The following is a 21,258-nucleotide window of genomic DNA, read 5'->3' on the forward strand; positions in this document are numbered from 1 at the left end:
AGTACAAATATGTTTTACTCACATAGGAATGCTGCGCCATTCCTATCCACCATTCCAAACCATTCCACCATCTAGTTCCGCGCAACTTGTGTTACTTCAGTACTGTCATGCGTGAACCAGTGGGTGGGGCTACAGAAGTAGACTTGATATTCTTCTGTGGTGGCGGTGTTTAACCTATCTATGATAGGTGCATTCCAGGACCTGGCGTTCGCTGCGCCTGGTGTCAATAACAGTTCTGTAAGAAGGGGCGTTTTCAGTTCTGATGATGTTCGCTTGAATACGATTACCTCTTATATCAGGGGTTCTCAAACTTTTTGGGGCCAAGGACCCCTTACAGGGGAGAAAATTTTCCAAGGACCCCCTTATAATCCTCATGCTCATTAAACAAATGTTTACTGACATTTATACTCCTAGATGCCGAAGGAATTATTTATATTTTAAACTTTTCAACCTAAATACTTAAGGCGAGTTTCATAGAAATGTGTCGGGATCCATGGGTAGCACTCGTCTGTTCTGTCATTATTGGGTGAATGTGTGTGTATGCCTCGCCAGCCGCTAATCATCTGTCCCTCGTTACCCTCAGTGTTTTCACCTGGTGTCCATTAGTTTTTCCCTATATATTCTCTACCACTCCTCACTCCCATTGTGCGATCGTTGATGCTGGTCTTACCCGTACCTTGCGCTCAGTTAACTAACTTCCAGTTTAGCCTTGTCTTGTCTTGCCTTTGTTTCTGGTTTCTGTCTTGTCGTGTGTATGCGTCTGTTGGATGTTGGATTACCTCTTCCCTCTTGCCCTGTCCAGTGTTAAGGCCTCATCACCCCAAGCTCTTCAAAGATTGTTCCCCGCCCTCAGTCCCACGCTCAGTCGACCACTCCGGCTAGAACGGATCCTGGATTACGGTTCCGGTTGTGTCTACCGACGACTGATTGCCGGCTCAGCCCACGGAGGTACTCGGAACGCGGGTTGCCTACTCTGCCCTCGCCATCATCCTCGGTGGGTTCTGCGCCTACCATCTCTCTTCGCTGGGACTGTCGAGGACTTTCTGCTGCCGTCTCCCTACACCTCTGCTGGCGCTGCCGTACGCTGGGTTTTCCCAGTTGGTTTCGTAGCCAGCTTGGACAGTTGGGTCCTCGGCTGATTCCGGTTGTGTGGACTTTTCCAGTGCAGAGCTTTTTTTTGGTTGGACGTTAATAAAACCCTTGTTTCACCCCGCAACTGAATCTGTGTGTTTCTGCCTCGTGACAGAAATGAACTTAAATTGAATTTGAATAAATAAATGTTAATACCATTTCTATACTTTTGAACACAGGGTCATTTTTATTCAGATTACATTTTGACCTCACAGCATTCCTAATTTTCAAGTAACAGATCTTAAAGCTTTCAGAAAATGAACAGTAACAAGACCGGCAAAGTCCTAATGAACACAGTTAATTTTTCAAGTTTCATGGCTAAAGCGCTTTGAGGAATTATATAAAACCAACAATTGAAAAATCAACACATTCTCGAGGAAAGGAATAAATATTTACATGGTAGGGCCATTCAAGCCTTATAAGGATGACATATTTTCACATTTTTATAAATATAGACATTACAAACATTTGCATTAAGCTCTATAAAAGTATTATATCACACAAATCAATTCACACATCACTCACATCAATAACTCACTAAATTAGTGAGAAGGATGAGCCTGTCTCTCACAACATAATTTACCTATTCTTGGAGTGATGGTTGACAAACAGACTCGAAGATCATCCTCCTCTTGTAAACGAGCCCTGTACTTATTCTTCATTGCAGTCAAAGTGGAAAATGATGATTCACAGAGGTACGTTGTAGGAAAAGGGAGCAATATTTGCATGGCCTCAGCAGTGAGTTCGGGATACTCATGTGAGAGGGAGGGCCAGAAGTTTGCCAGATTAACCTGCTGGAATCGGGCCTTCAATGTCCTATCACAGGATAAATCCAACAGCTGCTCTTCTGCCTTACCTGTCAGGCCATTTGCTGTTGCAGCTGGTGCAAAGGGATCGTGCACCCAGTCCCAGGCATCAGTGTTCACATCGGAGAAGTATGAGCTGAAGTGCTCGCTCAGTGATGTGAGGTGTGAGGTCGCAACCTTCCTCACTGTGGCCACAGACAAGTTGTTTGTGTGGAGAAACTCACTCAGTTGGGGGAACATGTCTGTTAACCCGTCTTGTATCCTCCTTCTCCATAGGACTGTTTTCTTCATGAAGGCAGTGATTTTGTCGCTGACTTCAAGGATGGATGTGTGGCCTCCTTGGATGGAGAGGTTGAGGCTATTCAGTATGTTGAATATGTCGGCAAGATATACCAACTTGGCCATACTCTCCGGGTCTGTAAAAAACTGTGCGATGTTGGGTTTTTCCTCTCTCATAAACTCTGCCATTTCTCTGCGTAACTCAAACACCCGCTGCAAAACTTTACCACGAGAGAGCCATCGCACCTCACAGTGATATAGCATGTCCAGCATCCATATCCCGGCAAAGTTGTCCAAACAAACGTGATTGCAGTGCCCTTGACTTCACAAAATTAACTGCAGTCACAGCTGTGTTCAAAACAGAGTGAAGATCTGGTTCCATGTCTTTGGAAGCGAGTGCTTGCCGTTGTAGCATACAGTGAGTCGCCATAATCCTCGGATTGACAGACTTTATCCGCGCCGTTACTCCACTCTTTCGGCTGGTCATCGCCGCTGCGCCATCCGTACAAACGGCCACACATTTTTCCCAACTCAGTCTCGCTTCAGTCATGAAAGCATCCAGCAGTCTGAATATTTCCTCACCTGTTGTCTTGCCTGGCACCTCCTTGCAGAACAGAAAGTCCTCCAAAATGTCTCCTTCCCAGGGATAGCGCACCAAAACAATCAATTGAGCTGCACTGGAAATGTCTGTTGATTCGTCCTGCTGAATAGAAAATTGCTCACATGAACGCAGTCTATCCAGTAGCTGTGACTGAATGTCAGCCGATAGTTCTTCAATTCTCCTTCTCACGGTGTCATTTGAAAGCGGTACAGCTTTGAGTTTGTTAGCTGCCTCTGTCCCAAGCACAGCTTCACACATTTCAACTGCCGCTGGAAGAAGAAGTTCTTGTCCAATTGAGTGCGGCTTCTTACTTTTTGCGAGCCGTTGAGCCACCAAATATGAAGCCCTCTGTGCTTTTTCTGAAGTTGTGGCCAGGTTCACCAGTCGTGTTTTCTGAAGCATGTATTCCTCACTCTTTCGGCGGAAAAAATCTATTGTTTTGTCCTTAAGCCCCGGGTGCTTCGTCTTCAGATGCCGCTTTAGCTTGGCCGGCTTCATGGCTTCATTAGCTAGCACCTGAAGACACACGACACATTTTGGTCTTCCGTCGCTGCTCTGAATAAAACCAAGCTCGAGATAATTGTCGACATATCTTCTCAGTTTAGTTGGTTTGGGTTTAGCATCACTTGATGAAGTGGACGGTCTTAAATAGGCATCCATCACCACTAGCTAGCTAAACATCAGCAGGAGCTGTGCGTCCTGAGTAAAGTGATGCGAGTGAGTGATGTGTGTCAGATTTATGTGATACAATCATTTGAGTTTTGATTGGCCCAAAGCTAACGTAAGCGGGAGTAATTGGATCAGTATTTTTGTTTTATTGGCGCAGTGGTTCCCATGTGTACTTACGCAATTTTTAATGATATGGCATAACTTTAATAATTTATTGCAAATTATTTCGCGGACCCCCAAGCTATGGCTTGCGGACCCCCGGGTAAGCTCGGGTAAAATTGATGTCTTAATTCATGACACCTTTAAATATAGATTTAAGGCTCTTTATCTTTCTTTGGCATTGCAGGCATGTTTGTTGGTGTGCCCGTTCGGCCATTTCTGTGGCTATATTTTCAAACACAGCCCAGTTCCTATACGATCCCTCAAATTTTGCTTGTATGGAGCTGTCACCCCAAATGTTGATCAAATCTAGCACTTCACTGTCCCTCCACTGACTAAACTACTGCTCTCCTCCATGTTGTCATGATTAAACATGTGAGGCGGTAGGTCGCACCGGCGCAGAATTGTGACGCGGGTCAATCTACAATGACGCAAAAGTGGCATGACTTCCGATATGAGCGTTCAGACTGAGATAGCATTGTGAAACATCAGACATGTATCTGGTTTAGGACCACATATCGAAGTGGCTCAGGTCAGATTTAAAAAGATCGGATTCCATGTGGTTTGTCCTGATCACACAGTCATGCAGTAAACAGATCTGGGTCACATATGAGCAAAAAAAATCTGATTTTGGTGGCAGTGTGAACGTAGTCTAAGTGCACTCCTCTGTGCTGTGATTATATCCGCTGCGGTAGAGAACACTCTTTCTGAGGAGACACTCCAGACAGGGATACACAGGTATATTTTTGCAAGATTATATCCCCTGCGGTAGAGAACACTCTTTCTGAGGTGACACTCCAGACAGGGATACACAGGTATCTTTTTGCAAGGTGTGACAAGAGTCGATCCTCGCAATTTTACTATCAACAGAGAAGAAATGACAATTTCCGATATTTATGGGCCAAACACTGATGATGAAAATTTCTTTCACAGGCTGTGTCCGAAATAGCCCCTATACCCTAATATAGTACACTATTTGAGGGGACATCCATTTTCAGTGGTGTCCGAATTCACAGTGGATATTATTGAGTGCACTCATTAAATCCCATGATGCATCATAATAACGAGTGTGCAACTGATGTACACTAGCTGCTAGCCACTAGCCATCTATGGTGAGGCTCGCGCTGAATGAATTCCCATGTCCCGGGAGAAGATGGTGCCCACAGCGCTTCCAGTGCACTGTCCGAATTTACTCACTCGTTTTCACTCGCTCCTTAAAGTGGACTATATTAGTGAATTAATGTTGGGAATAGTGAATGAGGGTATAGGGGGAGATTTTGGACACAGCCATAGTTTTTTTTCGATGCTATCTGACACTTACAGTCGAGTAAAACAATAGGAGACTTTAACACAGTCATAAATCCTACACTTGATCAGTCTAACATCTCAAATCACGTGAAAACCTGGCATTCTTTATCAATGCTAGTTAATACAAATGCAATTGTTGATTTATTTTAGTTCACTGTTCATTAACTAATGCTAACAGATAAAACTTGGATAATAAATGCATTAATTAATGTTAAGATTAACATGTGCTAAGATTAAAATATTCAGCAGAAGTATTATTCTTTGTTAGTTGAAGCTAAATAAATGTATTTAACTAATGTCAACAGATAGAACTTGATTGTAAAGTGTGACCACGTTTTATCCTTTTTTACATTTGCCACCACAATGTGAATTAAGAGTGCATTAAGATGCATTATGAAAAATAGTTTGTGGTCATTATGCAGTTTTGTATCTCTTAGAGCTTAGTCTTTGTCAGTAAGTCAACTGGAACTGGGTTAAGCAAATGTATTTCAAATATAAAAAATGCAAATAGTGTTCCTGGCTAAAGGTCTGTCATGAACGTGGATGGTGAGGACACGGAGACAAGGACAGAGGACCCAAGTGCAGACAGCGGGTAAGGGGTTAACAGGACTTTTAATAAATAATACACCAAACTCAAAACAAAGACCCACGTGGGGGTAAACATAACAAAACAGAAACAAGAACAAGATTAACTAAACTGACAAGACTAAACTAATAACACATCACAAAGGACTACTTCAAACTAGACTAACAAGACAAAAACTCACCCACACGCAACATAACAGTACAATGATCCAACACCAGACAAGAGAACACAGGGGCATTAAATAGAGGGACAAATCAAAGGGGAACAGGTGTGGGGCATGAACTAATAAACAACCAATAACGAGAGATACAAAAGGGCGGGAACACAGACAAAGACCGGAGAGAGTATCGAAGGCCGACAGGGTCAAAATGACTCTCTCCACACATAACAAGGGATCCTGCCGTGATTCTAACACAAGATCAAGAAAGACATGACACGACGAGCCAGAATCACGACAGAACCCCCGCCTTAAGGAGCGATATCCTGACGCTCCAAAAGGCACAAACAAGACAAGACAATGACAAAAACCATAATACAAGACATGACAAAAACATGATACATAAAAAACCAAACACTGACATGGTGCCGGCTGGAATGCCGGCTGGACAGTACATAGCGCCGGCTGGATGGCAGGCTGGACAGTACATGGTGCCGGCTAGATGGCCGGCTGGACAGTACATGGCGCCGGCTGGATGGCCGGCTAGACGGTACATGGTGCCGGCTGGAAGGCCGGCTGGACAGGACATGACACCGGCTCGACGGCCGGCTCGACTGTACATGGCGCCGGCTGGAAGGCCGGCTGGACAGGACATGGCGCCGGCTGGAAGGCCGGCTGGGAGACCAGCTATCCCCGGCTGGGCAGGCCTGGATGTCGACAGGACAGGATGTCGGCGGCTGGGCAGCGCTCTCTGGCAGCTGGGCAGCATCTCCGACGGCTGGGCAGCGCTCTCTGGCAGCTGGGCAGCAAACAAGGACAAACACACAAAAAACAGTCGACTCGACAGGCCTGGGCACCAGCTGGGAGGCTGGCAGGGATCTGCAGCGGGAACAGGACACCGGCGGCCTCAACCCTGGAGGGGAATCCGACGACCTCAACCCTGGAAGGGAGCCCGGCGGTCTCGATCCTGGACGGGGTTCCGGCAGTCTCGACCCTGGAAGGGAGTCCGGCGGCATCGACCCCTCCCGCTGAGATCCCTCTGTCTGCTGGGTCCGACGTTGGTTGGATCATTCTGTCCCTTAGTCTTGTTGTCTTGTCTACCCCTTGTCATGTTCACCATGTTTGTCTGGTTTTTGTCTTTGTCTCGGTCTGCCTTGTCTTGTCCGTCTACCCCTTGGTGAGCACCTGGAGGTGCTCATTAAAGGGGGGGCTTCTGTCATGGCTCTGCTTCCTTAGTCATGTTTTTCTTGGTCCTGTAGCAGAGTCATGGCAAAGTCTTTGGTTATGTGTGGAGAGAAACATATTATTGTCCGTTTGACAGTAATATACGTTCTCTCCAGTGTCTTGTCATTGGCCCCATTCCTCTCGTTTCCTCGTTATCCTTCCCTGAGTGTTTAATGTCTCACACCTGCCCCATGTCGTTATCCCTCTTTTGTGTTTCCTTTAAATACCCTCTTGTTTCTTTGTCTTGTGCTCGTGCATTGTATGTATTCAGTGCGTCTTGTGATCGTCCAGTGTACCCCTGTTCTTGTTGAATCCTGTGCTTGCTGTTTTGCCTGTTCATGTTCATGTTCCTGTTCCTGTTGTTGCTGTTTCGTGAGTCTAGTAAGTGTCCAGTTTAGTTTGTCATGTGTGGTTTATTTTCAGTTTAGTGTCAGTTAGTCTTCGTCCCGTGTATCCTGTTATCCTGTTTATCTGTTATACCCCCTCGTGGGTTCTTGTTTTGTGTTTTATTATTTAATAAATCTTGTTTTGTTAACCCCTTAATCCCCGCTGCCTGCAATTGGGTTCTTCCCCTGTATTTCATGACAAGGTCATTGCATTTCCCATTTTAAATAGCAAAGAATTTTCTATTTCTGTTTTTCTTACTCTTCTTAAGATAACAAAAATAGTTCCAGTTGGTTTAATCAACAGGTTGCTTTTTGTTTTCTTTATACTGGATTTATTTGGTTGCTTCTCAGACTAAGTTAAAATGAATAAAGTGTCCGGTGCTGATAGTCCTGTGGTTAGGTTATACGAATTATTTATAAAATTTGTTATAAATAAAGCGTTGTCAATCAGAATAAACTTGTTTTACATACTGTGAATTGACTTCATAGATTTTTATTGAGAACTAACACTCAGGTCAACATGAGATTATATTAAAGTACTGGATGAGTGAGATGCTAGTTAAAATAAATCCCCATTGCCCCAGTGTATTTAGTTAATATTTTGCATTATCTGATGTTAGTGGTGTGGTTTAATGCTCTACTTAATAACTGATTAATGTATGCTTTATGAATTTAGATATGAAAATTGACATTTGTGTCAGTAAATAAAGTGGTTTAAGCAAATGGAAGTATACTATATTAACAGCACACGTCCCTGTATCACGAGCAACAGTCCGTCTCAAACCATGCTTCAGAGTCACATTTACACTTTCCTTGTGGGCTTTACTCATTGTGTGTTTTTTAAAGTTTCTTGTTCATCATCTGAATTCAGCTTAGATGGCGATTACTTATTGGGTGGCCTTTTTCCAGTACATGAAGTTGTACAGTCGACAGTCATGCTCTCCCCAGAGGGTGTTGAATGTAAAAGGTAAGCAAGAAGCTTTTAGTTGCTTTTGAAGTATGAGTCTGAGGATAGCATCACAAGGCAGTATTGTTGTTTTTACCTGAATTAATTTAATTGAAACCGAATTTTTCAGAGTATTTTATCAAAACAAATTGAAACAAATGGTTCTATTAACTATCTTACTAATGTTTTCCAGGCATCCGTTCTCAAAATCTGGTTATCAGATGTTCCAAGTAATGAGGTTTGCTGTTGAGGAGATTAATAACTCTTCCTCCCTGCTGCCCAATGTTTCTCTGGGCTATGAGATTTTCGATCATTGTTCTGAAACTAAGAACTTCCCTTCAGTCTTCAATTTAATCTCAGAAAAGGGATTGCTAAAACCTCAAGAAAAACTCAACAGCCATCGGCCTAAAATAATTGCTTTAACAGGACCATATGGAAGCACAAGAACTCTTACCGTTGCACCATTAGTCACAATGGACCTTATACCATGGGTAAATTATGTTTACTTCAACTTTGATATCGAACTTGAAAAAAAGAGAATGTATGGCAAAGTTTCACTGTGTATGTTTGGTTATGTGTCACAATTTAGCATGCAAAGTATTGTGATTTTAACACTTTTAAGCAGCACAGCCATTTTCAATAGTGTTACAAATAGGACAGGTTTCTTGTCACAATTAATTGTTTTAAGTACACTGGAGTAATAACTGTTAAAATTAGACTTTACCATCACAGATGATGTATACATTACATTATGCTACTTGAAAACAGTGTCCTACTGTCATTAGACTCATTAACATGACTATGCAACCTTGATATTATATACAATCATTTATTTTCTTTTAAAGGTTCAATATGGAGCTACCAGTTATCAGTTAAATGATAAACTTCAATATCCAACTTTCATAAGAACAATCCCTAGCAACAAAGACTTGATACAGATGATTATTCACATCATACAGTGGTATGGATGGAACTGGGTTGCCTTTCTTGGAGGTCCAGACAATTACAGTGAAGATGGTCTAAGACTGTTTTACAAGTATACTAGCAATACTGGCATTTGCTTGGCCTATCAAGACATTATTAGGCTACGGGGAAATCACAATCAAACACTTAAAAATATCAATATGCTAAACATTAATGTCATTGTGATTTTTGCTTTACCAATATATGCAGAAACCATATTGAAAGCTGCCATAGCAAACAACGTCCGAGACAAAGTTTGGATTGCTAGTCAAACATGGTCTATGAGTCAGCAGCTTCCAAGAGAGCCAGGAATTCAGAAAATTGGTACAGTTATTGGCATTACAGAGCGATTATTGTCATTACCTGGATTTGATAAGTTCATTTATAAACTCAAAGCAACAACTAATAAAGATAATAATAGTAATGTTTTAGTACAGGGGAATATTTGCAATCAAGAATGTAAGGAAAGTGCATCGTTGACTGCAAAAGAAATTATAAATGAAAATCCCACATTCTCCTTTGCCATCTACGCTGCCATATATACCATAGCTCATGCCTTGCATAAAGTTCTACAGTGTGACGCAAATGAATGCCGCAAAAATACAACCTTTAAACCATACATGGTGAGTGAATTATTTTCTCAATAAAGAAATGAAAATATATAGTAAAAATAAAGTTAATATGCCATTAATTATACAAAGTACATACAGTACATACTATAGTATATGTTCTTTTTGGGAATGTTTTTACTGCACAGCTTCTGGGCGAAATGAAGAAGTTGGATTTTCCACTCAGTGGCCGTACAGTGAAATATGATGTTAACGGCAATCCAACCATCAGTTATGCAGTCGTGCTGTGGCACACTGAAACAAATCCTCCACGGACTGAGATGGTGGGCACCTATGACACGTATCCAGAAATTACTTTTGCAATAGACAACTCTCTCATGCCCTGGCGTAACAATACTTCTGTAAGTCATTTATCTTTACGAGTATCATTTTTACTCTGTAATAAATGGCTAATAAACCATCTAACATGAATAATCTTTCCTGTTCTTTAAAGGTTCCTTTCTCAAACTGCTCTGTTGAGTGTAGGGAGGGATATTCAAGGGAACAAGAGGGATTTCATGCTTGCTGTTTTCGGTGCAAAAAATGCCCACAAAACACCTATGTGGATTATTCTCGTACGTACCGTCTTGGTATTTTTCCCTTTAAAATCCCAATTTACAACTTTTATTTTGGATAGTTCAATATAACGAGGACATTTAACTTGTGTAATTGTGTCAGATTTTTTAGATTAAAGTGTACTATTAGGATATTCTGGAAATGTTAAGATTTTTTATAATCACATTCGATTAATTGAAATGATACAGCAACGGATAAAACGAAGAATTTACTGTTTATAATTAAGTGTTTAGATAAAATGGTCATTTTTGTTTTAATTTGTGAACTAGTGACAACATTTCACCCAAATTCCAAATGAAAACATTTGCAGAACATTAAAATGGGACAATCTTGTCAGAATAAAAATGCAATGTTTGCAGATCTTGAATACTGCACAGAAAACAAGTTCATATTCAAGTTTAAACAACACAATACTAATGTTTTTGAGTGTATTTTAGGATCAGGTCAAACATTTATAATGGAAGAAGCCAAATTTTTTTCATAACTTCTATGAGTCTTTCACATTGCTGTTTGGTGACTTCATGTAATTCTTGAGGTTTGTTTCTGATTCAATTTAAATGTGTCATGAACTGGCCTTTTTTAATTATTTTATACTGTTATATGAGGTCTACTTATGACGTTTGCGTGGTTTTTACATTCAAAAACATCAAAATCAATAAGTAATAGGCTATTTTCTATTTTGAGGCCGGCTCGACAAATGGTGGGTTTTAATGGGCGTGCCGCATTGAAGACTTGGAAGTAAACGCCCACTGCTATGATTGGATAACAGTTTGCGTTGTAAACTTTGTTGGAGCCTTCTGTGAATTTGGTTAGACTTGTAACGTTAGGTTACACATTAGCACCATTCGCAGGGGATTAGTATTATCTGGGGACCTCGTGTGATTCAGAAATTACCTCCCGACATCTGTATTTCATGTGGCGCATTCGCACGGGATAAGTGAAGCCTGTGATTTTACTCAAATTTACTGACTTATTTCCCGGATGTGATGGCAAGGCTTTGCGTATAGTTTGTATAGCCTGTAGTTGTATGGTGTTTAATGATATATGAACGTACCTGTCAGCATTTGAGACCCGTGATCGCGAACCGGACAGAAGATTACCACAATCGCGGGTCTCAAATGTTACAAGAGTTTCCATGATAAATAAACAAACGGGAGACTCCCGGTAATTTATGGATCACACAAATCACAGGTTTGCCTATTCGCACGAGACTGATATTATCACAGGACCTCGGTGTTCGTCAAAATATGTTAGGTAATTTGTGGGGGAATTTTTACTTTACTAATTACAGACATGGACGATTCGCATGGGATTAAGATCACAGACAACCTCTGCAATTATAACAAATGACTAGAGGTCCCCAGGTAATACTAATCCCATGCGAATAGGGCTCAGGGCATGTCAAGTGATTTCTAACAAAGCAATAGTGACGCATAGTACAAATATGTTGTACTCACTTAAGATTGCCGCGCCATTCCTGTCGGATCCAATATTGATCGCACAGCACTGCTTTTTAATTTTAGTCTCTCCGCAAATCCAGCGTCGACCTGTGCCTTGTTCACAAAGAAATCCGCGGTGAAATGAAGCGAACAAACGCTCAATGTTTTACCCACGTGAGCTGGAACGTCTTAATAAACTCCACCAAGCATTACTAATGTCGGAATCCAAAGGAAGGTTATGCAGCGACTGTATTCTTCCACAACCAGGTACTGCACAATATTTTGCGATCTATAACGGCATGTTTATTGCTTGCTCGCTCTATCTGGTTCCGCTCAACTTGTGTTACTTCAGTACTGTCATGCACGAACCAGTGGGCGGGGCTAGATAAGTAGTCATTGATATTCTTCTGTGGGGGCGGTGTTCAACCTATCTATGACAGGTGCATTCCAGGACCTGGCGTTCGCTGGGCCTGGTGTCAATAACAGTTGTAATTTCTGTAACAAGGGGCGTTTTTAGTTCTGACACTTACAGGATGTTCGCTTGAATACGATTCCCTCTTATATAACAAAAGCTCTGGTTAAAATTGATGTCTTAATTCATGACACCTTTAAAAGACACTGCAATAGTATTGCTATGATACATACAGAAATGCTGATTTAGAATGGTCTTTTAATTTGTTCCATATGTGTATGTCCACATAATGTAAGTGTGTTAAGGCAACAGTTAAAGGCGGGGTGTCCGATTTCTATTAGCCGTTGTTGATGTTCAAATCACCAAAACAAACACACCCCTACCCCATCTTTCGCTTTCGTCAGTGCTCGGCTCGGCTAATGTCTGTCCTGTGCACTGTGCACCTTACTGATGATTGGCTACAAGGTTGTTTTGGTACTCGGCCCGACTCAGTTGTCTAAAGCGTAATTCGGAAATCGGTTACCCCGCCTTTAAGCTGATTGATAAAGTTTACCCTCCTTAGCCTAAAGCTGTTAAACTGAATGTCCAAAGAGAAACTAACCTTTTACTGAAATAGCCACAGAATTATCAAGTGGTTTATCTGTTGATCAGATGGACTTTAAAGTTCCATTCGTTACTATATTACGTTTTCTTTCAGAAAAATCATCGCACCCCACAATCCAAAGTCATCAATAGCTTTAGTGATTCTGTTGCTTACTAACGGTTTTGCATTTCTAATACTCTGTTTGGATGGGGTTTTTTTACATGGGGAGATGGGGTGAAATAATTTTATCACAAGACGTCTGTAATATTAATAGCCAATTGGCACAGGATTAAAAATCTCGGGAAAAACTACCAGAAGTGGGAGGGTTACCCAATTTACGCACCACCATCAGCGTAACAAATGTTTTCTCCTACTGCATAGAAGGTAACGGAATGCTTCTTCAAGTGTCTCCATACTCCAACAACCGTGGAAAACTACTTAAAAACACAAATGACATAATATTTCTATTCATATCTACAGCTCATCTATTTGCACCAGATTATTATTACCTGAGGTAGTCGGAGTCAATATCCTAATTGGCAGTGCTCTGACATGTGCCCCCATGTGCATACGGCAACCCAAGTTTCATTTCCGGCTCGATGTCCTTTGCTAATCCTGCTTCCATCTCTCCACCCTATAGTTTTCTGTTCTCTTCTAACGTACTGTCATATTCAACAATGGCAAAAATTCCCCTAAAAGTATATTTTACAAAAAATACGTGAGGTAACTATTCCAGACCTATTCACAGAATGTAAAAATCACCGTAATTACAAGATATTTGAATTACGAATAATACTTAAGACTCTGAAGCCTTTTCTTAAGTCACAAGATTTTGGCTGTATAACAAAACATTCACTACATTTTGTTATTGTTTATTTTCAGGTGACCCTTATACGTGTTATCCATGTGCAGAGAGCGAATGGTCTGATGAGGGCAGCACGACTTGTAAGATTCGTTCTGTCGTCTATCTTCAGTTCACAGAAATCACCTCCATTGTTGTCATCTGTTTCACTGCATGCCTGATTACTCTGCTCATTTTCATCTTTTGTCTTTTCGCCTACAATTCTAACACACCAGTGGTGAGGTCTGCTGGTGGCAACATGTGTTTCCTTATGTTGGCATGTTTAACTATGTCTAGCATAAGTGTTTTCTTTTTCTTTGGACAACCCACGTCTGCAGACTGTATCCTGAGAGATTTTATATTTTCGTTTTTCTTCACTATCTGTCTCTCCTGTATGACTGTTCGGTCCTTTCAAATTGTTTGCGTCTTCAAAATGGCCGCCGATTTCCCTAAATTACACAGCTTGTGGGTAAAGCACAATGGCCAGTGGCTCTTCATTTTGTTTTCGTCTTTTCTTCATTTTATTTCTTGTGTTTTATGGGCAACTGTCTCACCTGACCATCCTGTCAGGGACTCAATTACTTTTAATGATCAAACTATGCTCGTTTGTGAAAGGAGAAACGCGATAACCATCAGCATAGTTTTGTTTATAAGTTGGTTTCTTGGTTTTCTGTGTATCTCGTTTTCTTACATAGGAAGAGATCTGCCAAAAAGTTACAATGAGGCCAAATCAATTACCTTCAGTCTGCTTATGTACTATCTGAGCTGGATTACATACTTCACAATATATCTCACTTTTAAAAGCAAATATGTCTTGCTTTTGAATGCATTGGCCCAAATATCCAGTATATATGGAATTCTCTTCAGCTACTTCATACCAAAATCTTACATCATGTTATTTCAGCCCAAGAAGAACACTGCTGCATACTTTCAAACATCTATTCAGAACTACACCCAAACCATTAGTAGGAGTTAAACCACAACAATGTCATATACAGTAGATGGATATCAAATCCTCCACAGGGAAATTTAGTTCTGCGTTTGTAGTCATCACAGATTTATTCATTAATTATGATTTATTTGACATGATTTATTCCTTTAAGCATTGTGTATAGCAACAATATGTGTACATTAACCATGTCCTTTGTAACATTCATTTTTATCTAAATACTAATAAGCTTATCCCTGGGACAATCTATTCCCAAGTAGTGGGAGTCCCCTCAAGATCACAATATTTTTTCCACCATGCAAAAATAAGAGTTTAATTTATTAATGATGTTTTTTTTGGTCACATGCTTTATGATAACTAAAAGATTTATTAAAATGACCAAATACAAACAATTATTCAAATTGTTTTCCTGTCTTTGTTTTTTTTATGTTATCCCAGATAGCAGACCAACATTGATCCACTATTGAATCAATGTTGATCCATCAACCAAAACATAATTGAATCAATGATGAAAACTCAATGTTAAGTTTCAACAGGTTTGCACCCTAGAATAATGTTAATTTAAAAAAAAAAGATGTGGAAACCAATCATTGATTGTTGTTTACATGTACCCAGGGGCGATTGTAGGTTTTCAATATTAGGGGGGCTCAGCCTCCAATGAGGATATATATATATATATATATATATATATATATATATGTATATATAGCCACTCTCTAAGCACCACATACTGTATACATTACTAAAATAAATAATTAAGAAAGAATATGCAGAAAAGCATACAAGATATTATATATCACATTAATGCAGATGTCATGTTAATGCACACACCTTGTAATGTTACTCTGCTTATGACATTCACTCCAATGTGCTGCTGTGAACTAAAGAATGCGCTAAATAATGCAGCCTAACGCCGTTTTCATAATAACAGTTTTAAAGGGGACTATAAAGAGATCTCAAATTCTTGTACAGATTACATTATTACTCACAATATTTTAGGGCGGCTAAGATATAACTTTAGGGGGACTTTAGCTCCCCTAAAAAGGACCTAGCAATGCCACTGTGTCCCACGATGTCCCTGTGTCTGATGGCTGCCTTCACATCTGCTACCGCTGTTGCTGGGTTCCATGTCCTCCCTGTTGCTACTGTTGGAGCAGCATCTCTTAAACAGGGATCACAGGATTATTTGAGCCTCATCTCCAGCCTTGTTTTAGTGCATTTATACTCTTCCACGAGGCTTGAAATGGGAAGAGAGAGAGCTCCATTCCCGTAAGACCCTATGTTGCTAAGGCATCTTGGTAGCCGAAACATTTCCTCACTTGTGTACTCGCCAATCTCTCCAGGTGCTTAAATGCCACCAGGCAGGCCCATAGTAGTCTCGCATAGCCAGACCTTCATGCTGAAGGTCTGGTAACTTTGGCCGCTTTTATTGGTCAAGGCCCGCCCAAAAGACAATATGACTTACAGGTGAAGCTACCAATCCAGTATAGTTTTGTGCTGCGTCAAGTTTAAAGGCGTGGAAATGTCCCCACAATTACAGACCGATGTGCAACTAGTTTAATCATTAATTCACGATCGTCTCCAAATTTACTTTTACAATGGTGCTTCAGTCTCCTAGAGCACCGGCTTAAACACACATGTAAATACACGTAACTAAAGCAAACTAATGTAAGCATAAAACAGCTGTTTAGTAAGTTTCATGCATTAAAACAGAAAATACACGAAACCTACTTGGCAGAGAACAATAGCATTACTTACCATTGTACAATAGTGTGCACTTCGTCGACAGCCATGCCAATAAGACGTTCCCGGTAAACATTTGTTTGGATCTCTCCACTTTTTAACTCCAACAAGCAGTTCTGGAGAACCAAACACAAGACTAAACCGTCCAACTGCTATGTCAGCGTCTGTTCTTTCATCTTGGCCCGCATATGCGGTGGATATCCCCTTCTCGTTGAGGTATTTTACTTGATCTTCCATAATAGATGTGAGAGGGAAAACAACAAGCAAAATTGGATCTCTATGGTACCCCGCCAAATTCTGGGAGACGGTCGGCCAGGCTTGAAAGATAAGACTTTTGCCATATCCAGTCGGCAAACATGTTAAAACATCTCTTTTAGACTCCACTAAGTACCTCAAACAAAACTCTTGGACGTCTTTTAAAGAATCTATACTATGAACCTCGCATACTTTTTAAAAAAGCAGCGTTTAGTCGGTCTTGATGAACACGGAAGCTTTCTAATTCGATCGGACCACTTTGTTTTGTTTCCCGGCAGACCGTTAAAGAACGCGACACACACGTCTCCCGGAAATCCTGTGGAATTTAATCAATCAGATAACGACTTCGAACTCGTTGAAGTATTTCCAAAAAAGTGTGCCAAATGTATCAGACGTTCAGCCAACGGATCGTGGGCGTGACGTCTGAGGCTGAGACTAGGCCCATAGTAGTGTATTGTGGGAGCGAAAGTTATCAGATAGCAGAATACATATACTATTATCTCAATCTATTATCCACCAAACACAACAGTTACTTTAAAAATACCTGGGATTTTGTTGCTAAAATTAAGACCCTGGTGATCAAGGAACAGGTTAAGTTTCTTTCCATGGATGTTACGAGTCTGTACAAGAATATAGAAACCGAGAAGGGATTGAGCACGGTCAGAGCTTGTTTTCGTAAGTACCCGGTGGTATAATGGCCTAATGGCCTAATGATAAACTCATTGACCTGTTCTGTCTCAGTTAAACGAAAAATTATTTTGAATTCAATGGGGAGTTTTACCTGCAGGTGAAGGGTACGGCCATGGGGAAACGTTTTGCACCCGCGTATGCCGGCATACAGTATATATGGCACAATGGGAGGAAGAGGCCTCGGCGAAGTGCCCCATCAAGCCGACTCAGTATTTTAGATATTTGGATGACATCTGGGGATTATGGGGACACTCGGATGCCGAATTTCATGATTTCGTGGCTAGGCTAAATAGTCACCATGAATCGATTAAACTTACATCTACCCTATAGGATCACCAGATCGACTATCTAGACGTATAGATATTTAAAGGGCCGAACTTCCAGGAAACAGGTAAACTGGATCTCAAGGTTATTTTAAAAGCATGGCAATGCATGCTCTCCTTCATAAACACAGCTATCACCCGAAACACAGGTTCCGAAGAATTCAATAGAATCTGTACCCAAAAGGACGACGAGGTGATAGCTAGAAAGGTTCTGTTTAAGGCCAAGGGGGTATTACCGTTCGTTTCTGAGAAATAAAGCTAGGCGCCAGGCACAAGCCAGCAGTGGCCAAGTTATACGACAACCAGATACGCATAAACAAATCATACCCCTTGTGGTTCCATACTCGAAGTACCATACGGGTATAGCTTGTAGGATGAAACGGATCTTTCATGATAAGGCTGATGAGACCTGGTTTGGGGACACCTTTAGACCACTTATAGCTTATAAAAGGGGTAAAAACCTTCAGGATTTATTGCTGCATAGCAAACTTCAGCCTCAAAGAGAGAAAAATAGGACCAGAGAACGCCTGGCTGCCAGCTTATCAACCAGGGAGCGGGGGTATTCTGCAGGATCCCGCGGAATGTCCCGCTTAGGCATGTGCCTGGTTAACCGCGGTTACCACTAAATCCTGCTGAAACCGAGTTGGCTGCGATAATGCAAAATATTGATTATTTTATTGATGCGTCGCTTGTCAGTGAAGCACGGCTCTGGGATCAGTAGGAAATGCTGCTCGATCTAAAAGCAGTGCGAGTTTCAGCCGCTTATAACGTGCATTTAAAAAAGCAACACCCGTCAAACATGATCATTATAAATATACTTTATTATCATGAAAATACCTGAGGAGGCTTGAGGATCAGTGATAAAATCATGTCCTTACGCATTTCCTAGAACTACTTGTGTTATGGTCTTCTTCTGCAGTGCGTATTTGGAGTTTCTGCACGAGAGCGCCCTCTGGCTTTCGGATGCAGCAGCATTTTACCGTACTGCACTCACAAATTGTGCATAAATCACGTAATATATATTTTCGGTTAACCGGGCATATGTCTAGTCCCGCTCAATAAAAGGAACTGTATTTACCTAATCACCTGCATGAAGTGTGGTATGAGGTACGTAGGGGAGACAATCACATCCATAAACACCAGGATGAACGCACACAGGTATAATGTCAGAACTGAGAAAATCACGGATCATGTTACATTTCACTTTGTTAGACATGGTGTGCAGAACATGTGAGTGACGGGGTTGGAGCATGGGGCCCACCCCACGGGTTATGCGGCAGTCATAAACTTCGGCGGACAGGCCTGAGCCTGGAGGTCCGGGTGTAGATGTATAGAAAAGGGGCCTACTCACGACACAGCCCAATACGAGTTCAGTGAGAGGGGGCGTAAGAGAAAGAACCTACATACCCTCCATCATAACACCGGACTCGGGTGATGGCCATTCCATGCGGGAGTAGAATTGCCACACTCATCCGAGGCCTGTTGGTTTTAACAAACAAGCACATATTTATAATTTTTACGACTCCTCCCGCTCGACCCTCGCCATATAGTTGATTGGTAGAATCTGTTTAAAAGGTGGGTGGGAATCGGTGGGATGGGGCTTTATCGTTTGGTGAAGGGTTGCGGAATAGGGGGTGCGCTGCTAACTGCGGTCCTGGGGTTGTTAGGGAGGCGTCTCTTTCGGTTCTGAAAAGCAAGTTGCTAGTTTCAGCCCGAGGCGGTTTTCATATTCCCGTCCTGCTCCGGGTTGTTTAAATAGCAAATGCTTTTGCGCCCATGGGCCTGCTGGTGTGTTCAGGCGCATTGTTGGCTCATTGCTATTTTGAGGAACTGAAAATATCGCAATATTGTTTTGTTATTTAAAGAGCTCGTTAGTAGAAAATGTGCCTCTGGGCGGGTCCACAAAGCGTGTTCACTTTGCTTATTACACAGTCGGAAGCGCAGCAGCACACAAACAATTTTAAATGTGAAACAATTAAAAGATTAAAATGTAAAAGATTATTATTGCGTACATAAATATAAAAATGCCTACCTGTCATAATGGATAGTCATTGCATGTATCAGAATTAACATTACAGTACAGTCTTCAGCAGGTCGGAGCATTCTTTGTGGCATGTTGTATGTTGCATAACATTGCCATACGCCATAGATTACAGGACTTTAGAAGGCATGAAAATTAACTGTTTGTGCCAATGCCAATTAACCAAAATCCTCAAACAGCAGCACAGGCGAGGAGAGATCAGCTGGCAGAAGAGCTGCTTCATCTGTAGGCTGGTAAGCTGAATTGTTTGCTAAAAGTGCAAACCTTACATTTATTTTAAATGTCTTTTTGTTGTTTTTTTCTCTGGATATGATGACAACCTTTTTTAAATTAGCCTTTTATCAAAACACTCGGTTACTGATGTAGCATAGATATGTTGTTACACCACATTATATATTCTTTTTTGTTTATACTGGGAACAGGGTATTTTATTTTGAAATGCATTCATGCTGTTTGTTGACACTGGGTTGCCGTATGCACGCTGGCTGACGTCAAGTAGAGGACGCAGTGAGATGGTGTGCGGTGGTCCTGTTTGTCCCTAGTTCTGTTTTCCACGTTTTTGCACCAGGATGCCCTTTTCCCACGCTCCCTCACCATGACTTTCAACTGTCCCTCGTCATTGTCTCTGCACCTCCCCATCATCAGACTCATTACCCGGACACTATTAATACTCTGCCTCTTCCTTTGTTCATGGTCTAGTCTAAAATGTAACATGTTTGTTTTTTGCTCCTTCCAAGTTCTTGTTCTCCTCGTGTTTTCCTCAAATTTTGGTTTTATTAAAGTTTTTAGTTTTTCATCATCCTGTGTGGAGTAACTGCATTACAGAAGACTAGACCTGAATAAAATGGATTACTTGCGGCTCAACATCTCTCCAGAGGACAATCTGAGATACCACCTCAGCCAGGATGGCCTTCCTCTGGAGAGATACGTGGAGGACTTCCTGGAACTGAGCCATCAGTTGAGCTTGGATGATCACTCAATTAACGTGTGCTTTGTGATGGGGTTGGATGATGGCCCCCAGCAGTGTCTGGCGCCCGAGTTCAGGGGCAGACCCGTTGGGGAGTTCATCGATCTCATCCGGTGGATAATGGGCTCTCACCTCTGTGTGAGCGAGACCATCCTGGATGAGATCGATCATCATCCGATCCCATCCAAACACACGTTGAGTGACCCAGGTCACCTCACCCTGAAGTCCTCCACCAGAGATGATTCCCGCAGTAATCCGGGGTTCTCAGAGCCCGCTGCCCAGCCGCCTGAGCCCGCTGCCCAGCTCTTCTTCAAGCCAGTCCCGTCCGGCCTTCCAGTGTGTTCCCAGACGGTCCCGTCCGGCCTTCCAGTGTGTTCCCAGCCGCTCCTGTCTGGCCTTCCAGTGTGTTCCGAGCCGGTCCCGTCCGGCCTTCCAGTGTGTTCCGAGCCGGTCCCGTCCGGTCTTCCAGAGGTCTTCGAACCGGTCCTGTCCGGCCTTCCAGAGTTCTCCAAGGTTACCGATGTGGCCATTGTGGCTTTGGCTTGCATCTAGGCGGTACAGACCAGTCCCCAAGGTTTCTCAATGCCCAGTCCCCAAGGTTCCTCAGTGCCCAGTC

The 21,258-nt window shown here is 41.9% G+C and overlaps 2 protein-coding genes across 2 annotated transcripts; one reads left to right on the forward strand and one right to left on the reverse strand.

Annotated features, from left to right (window-relative positions):
• Window positions 1–861: 861 nt before the first annotated feature.
• LOC130550689 (zinc finger MYM-type protein 6-like) lies at window positions 862–3,477 on the reverse strand. The gene is made up of 3 exons (XM_057328189.1): window positions 2,666–3,477; window positions 1,715–2,538; window positions 862–1,154 (listed from the first exon to the last, which is right to left on the reverse strand). Exons 1-3 carry the CDS (start codon window positions 3,475–3,477, stop codon window positions 862–864), a joined length of 1,929 nt encoding a protein of 642 aa, XP_057184172.1.
• Window positions 3,478–8,434: 4,957 nt separating this feature from the next.
• LOC130550690 (taste receptor type 1 member 1-like) lies at window positions 8,435–15,079 on the forward strand. The gene is made up of 6 exons (XM_057328190.1): window positions 8,435–8,743; window positions 9,098–9,838; window positions 9,973–10,185; window positions 10,278–10,398; window positions 13,716–14,143; window positions 15,062–15,079. The coding sequence occupies exons 1-6, from the start codon at window positions 8,435–8,437 to the stop codon at window positions 15,077–15,079; spliced, it is 1,830 nt and encodes a 609-aa protein (XP_057184173.1).
• Window positions 15,080–21,258: the final 6,179 nt, after the last annotated feature.

The sequence above is a fragment of the Triplophysa rosa genome, unplaced genomic scaffold (assembly GCF_024868665.1).
Source record: "Triplophysa rosa unplaced genomic scaffold, Trosa_1v2 scaffold39_ERROPOS624925, whole genome shotgun sequence".
Taxonomy (NCBI): Eukaryota; Metazoa; Chordata; class Actinopteri; order Cypriniformes; family Nemacheilidae; genus Triplophysa; species Triplophysa rosa.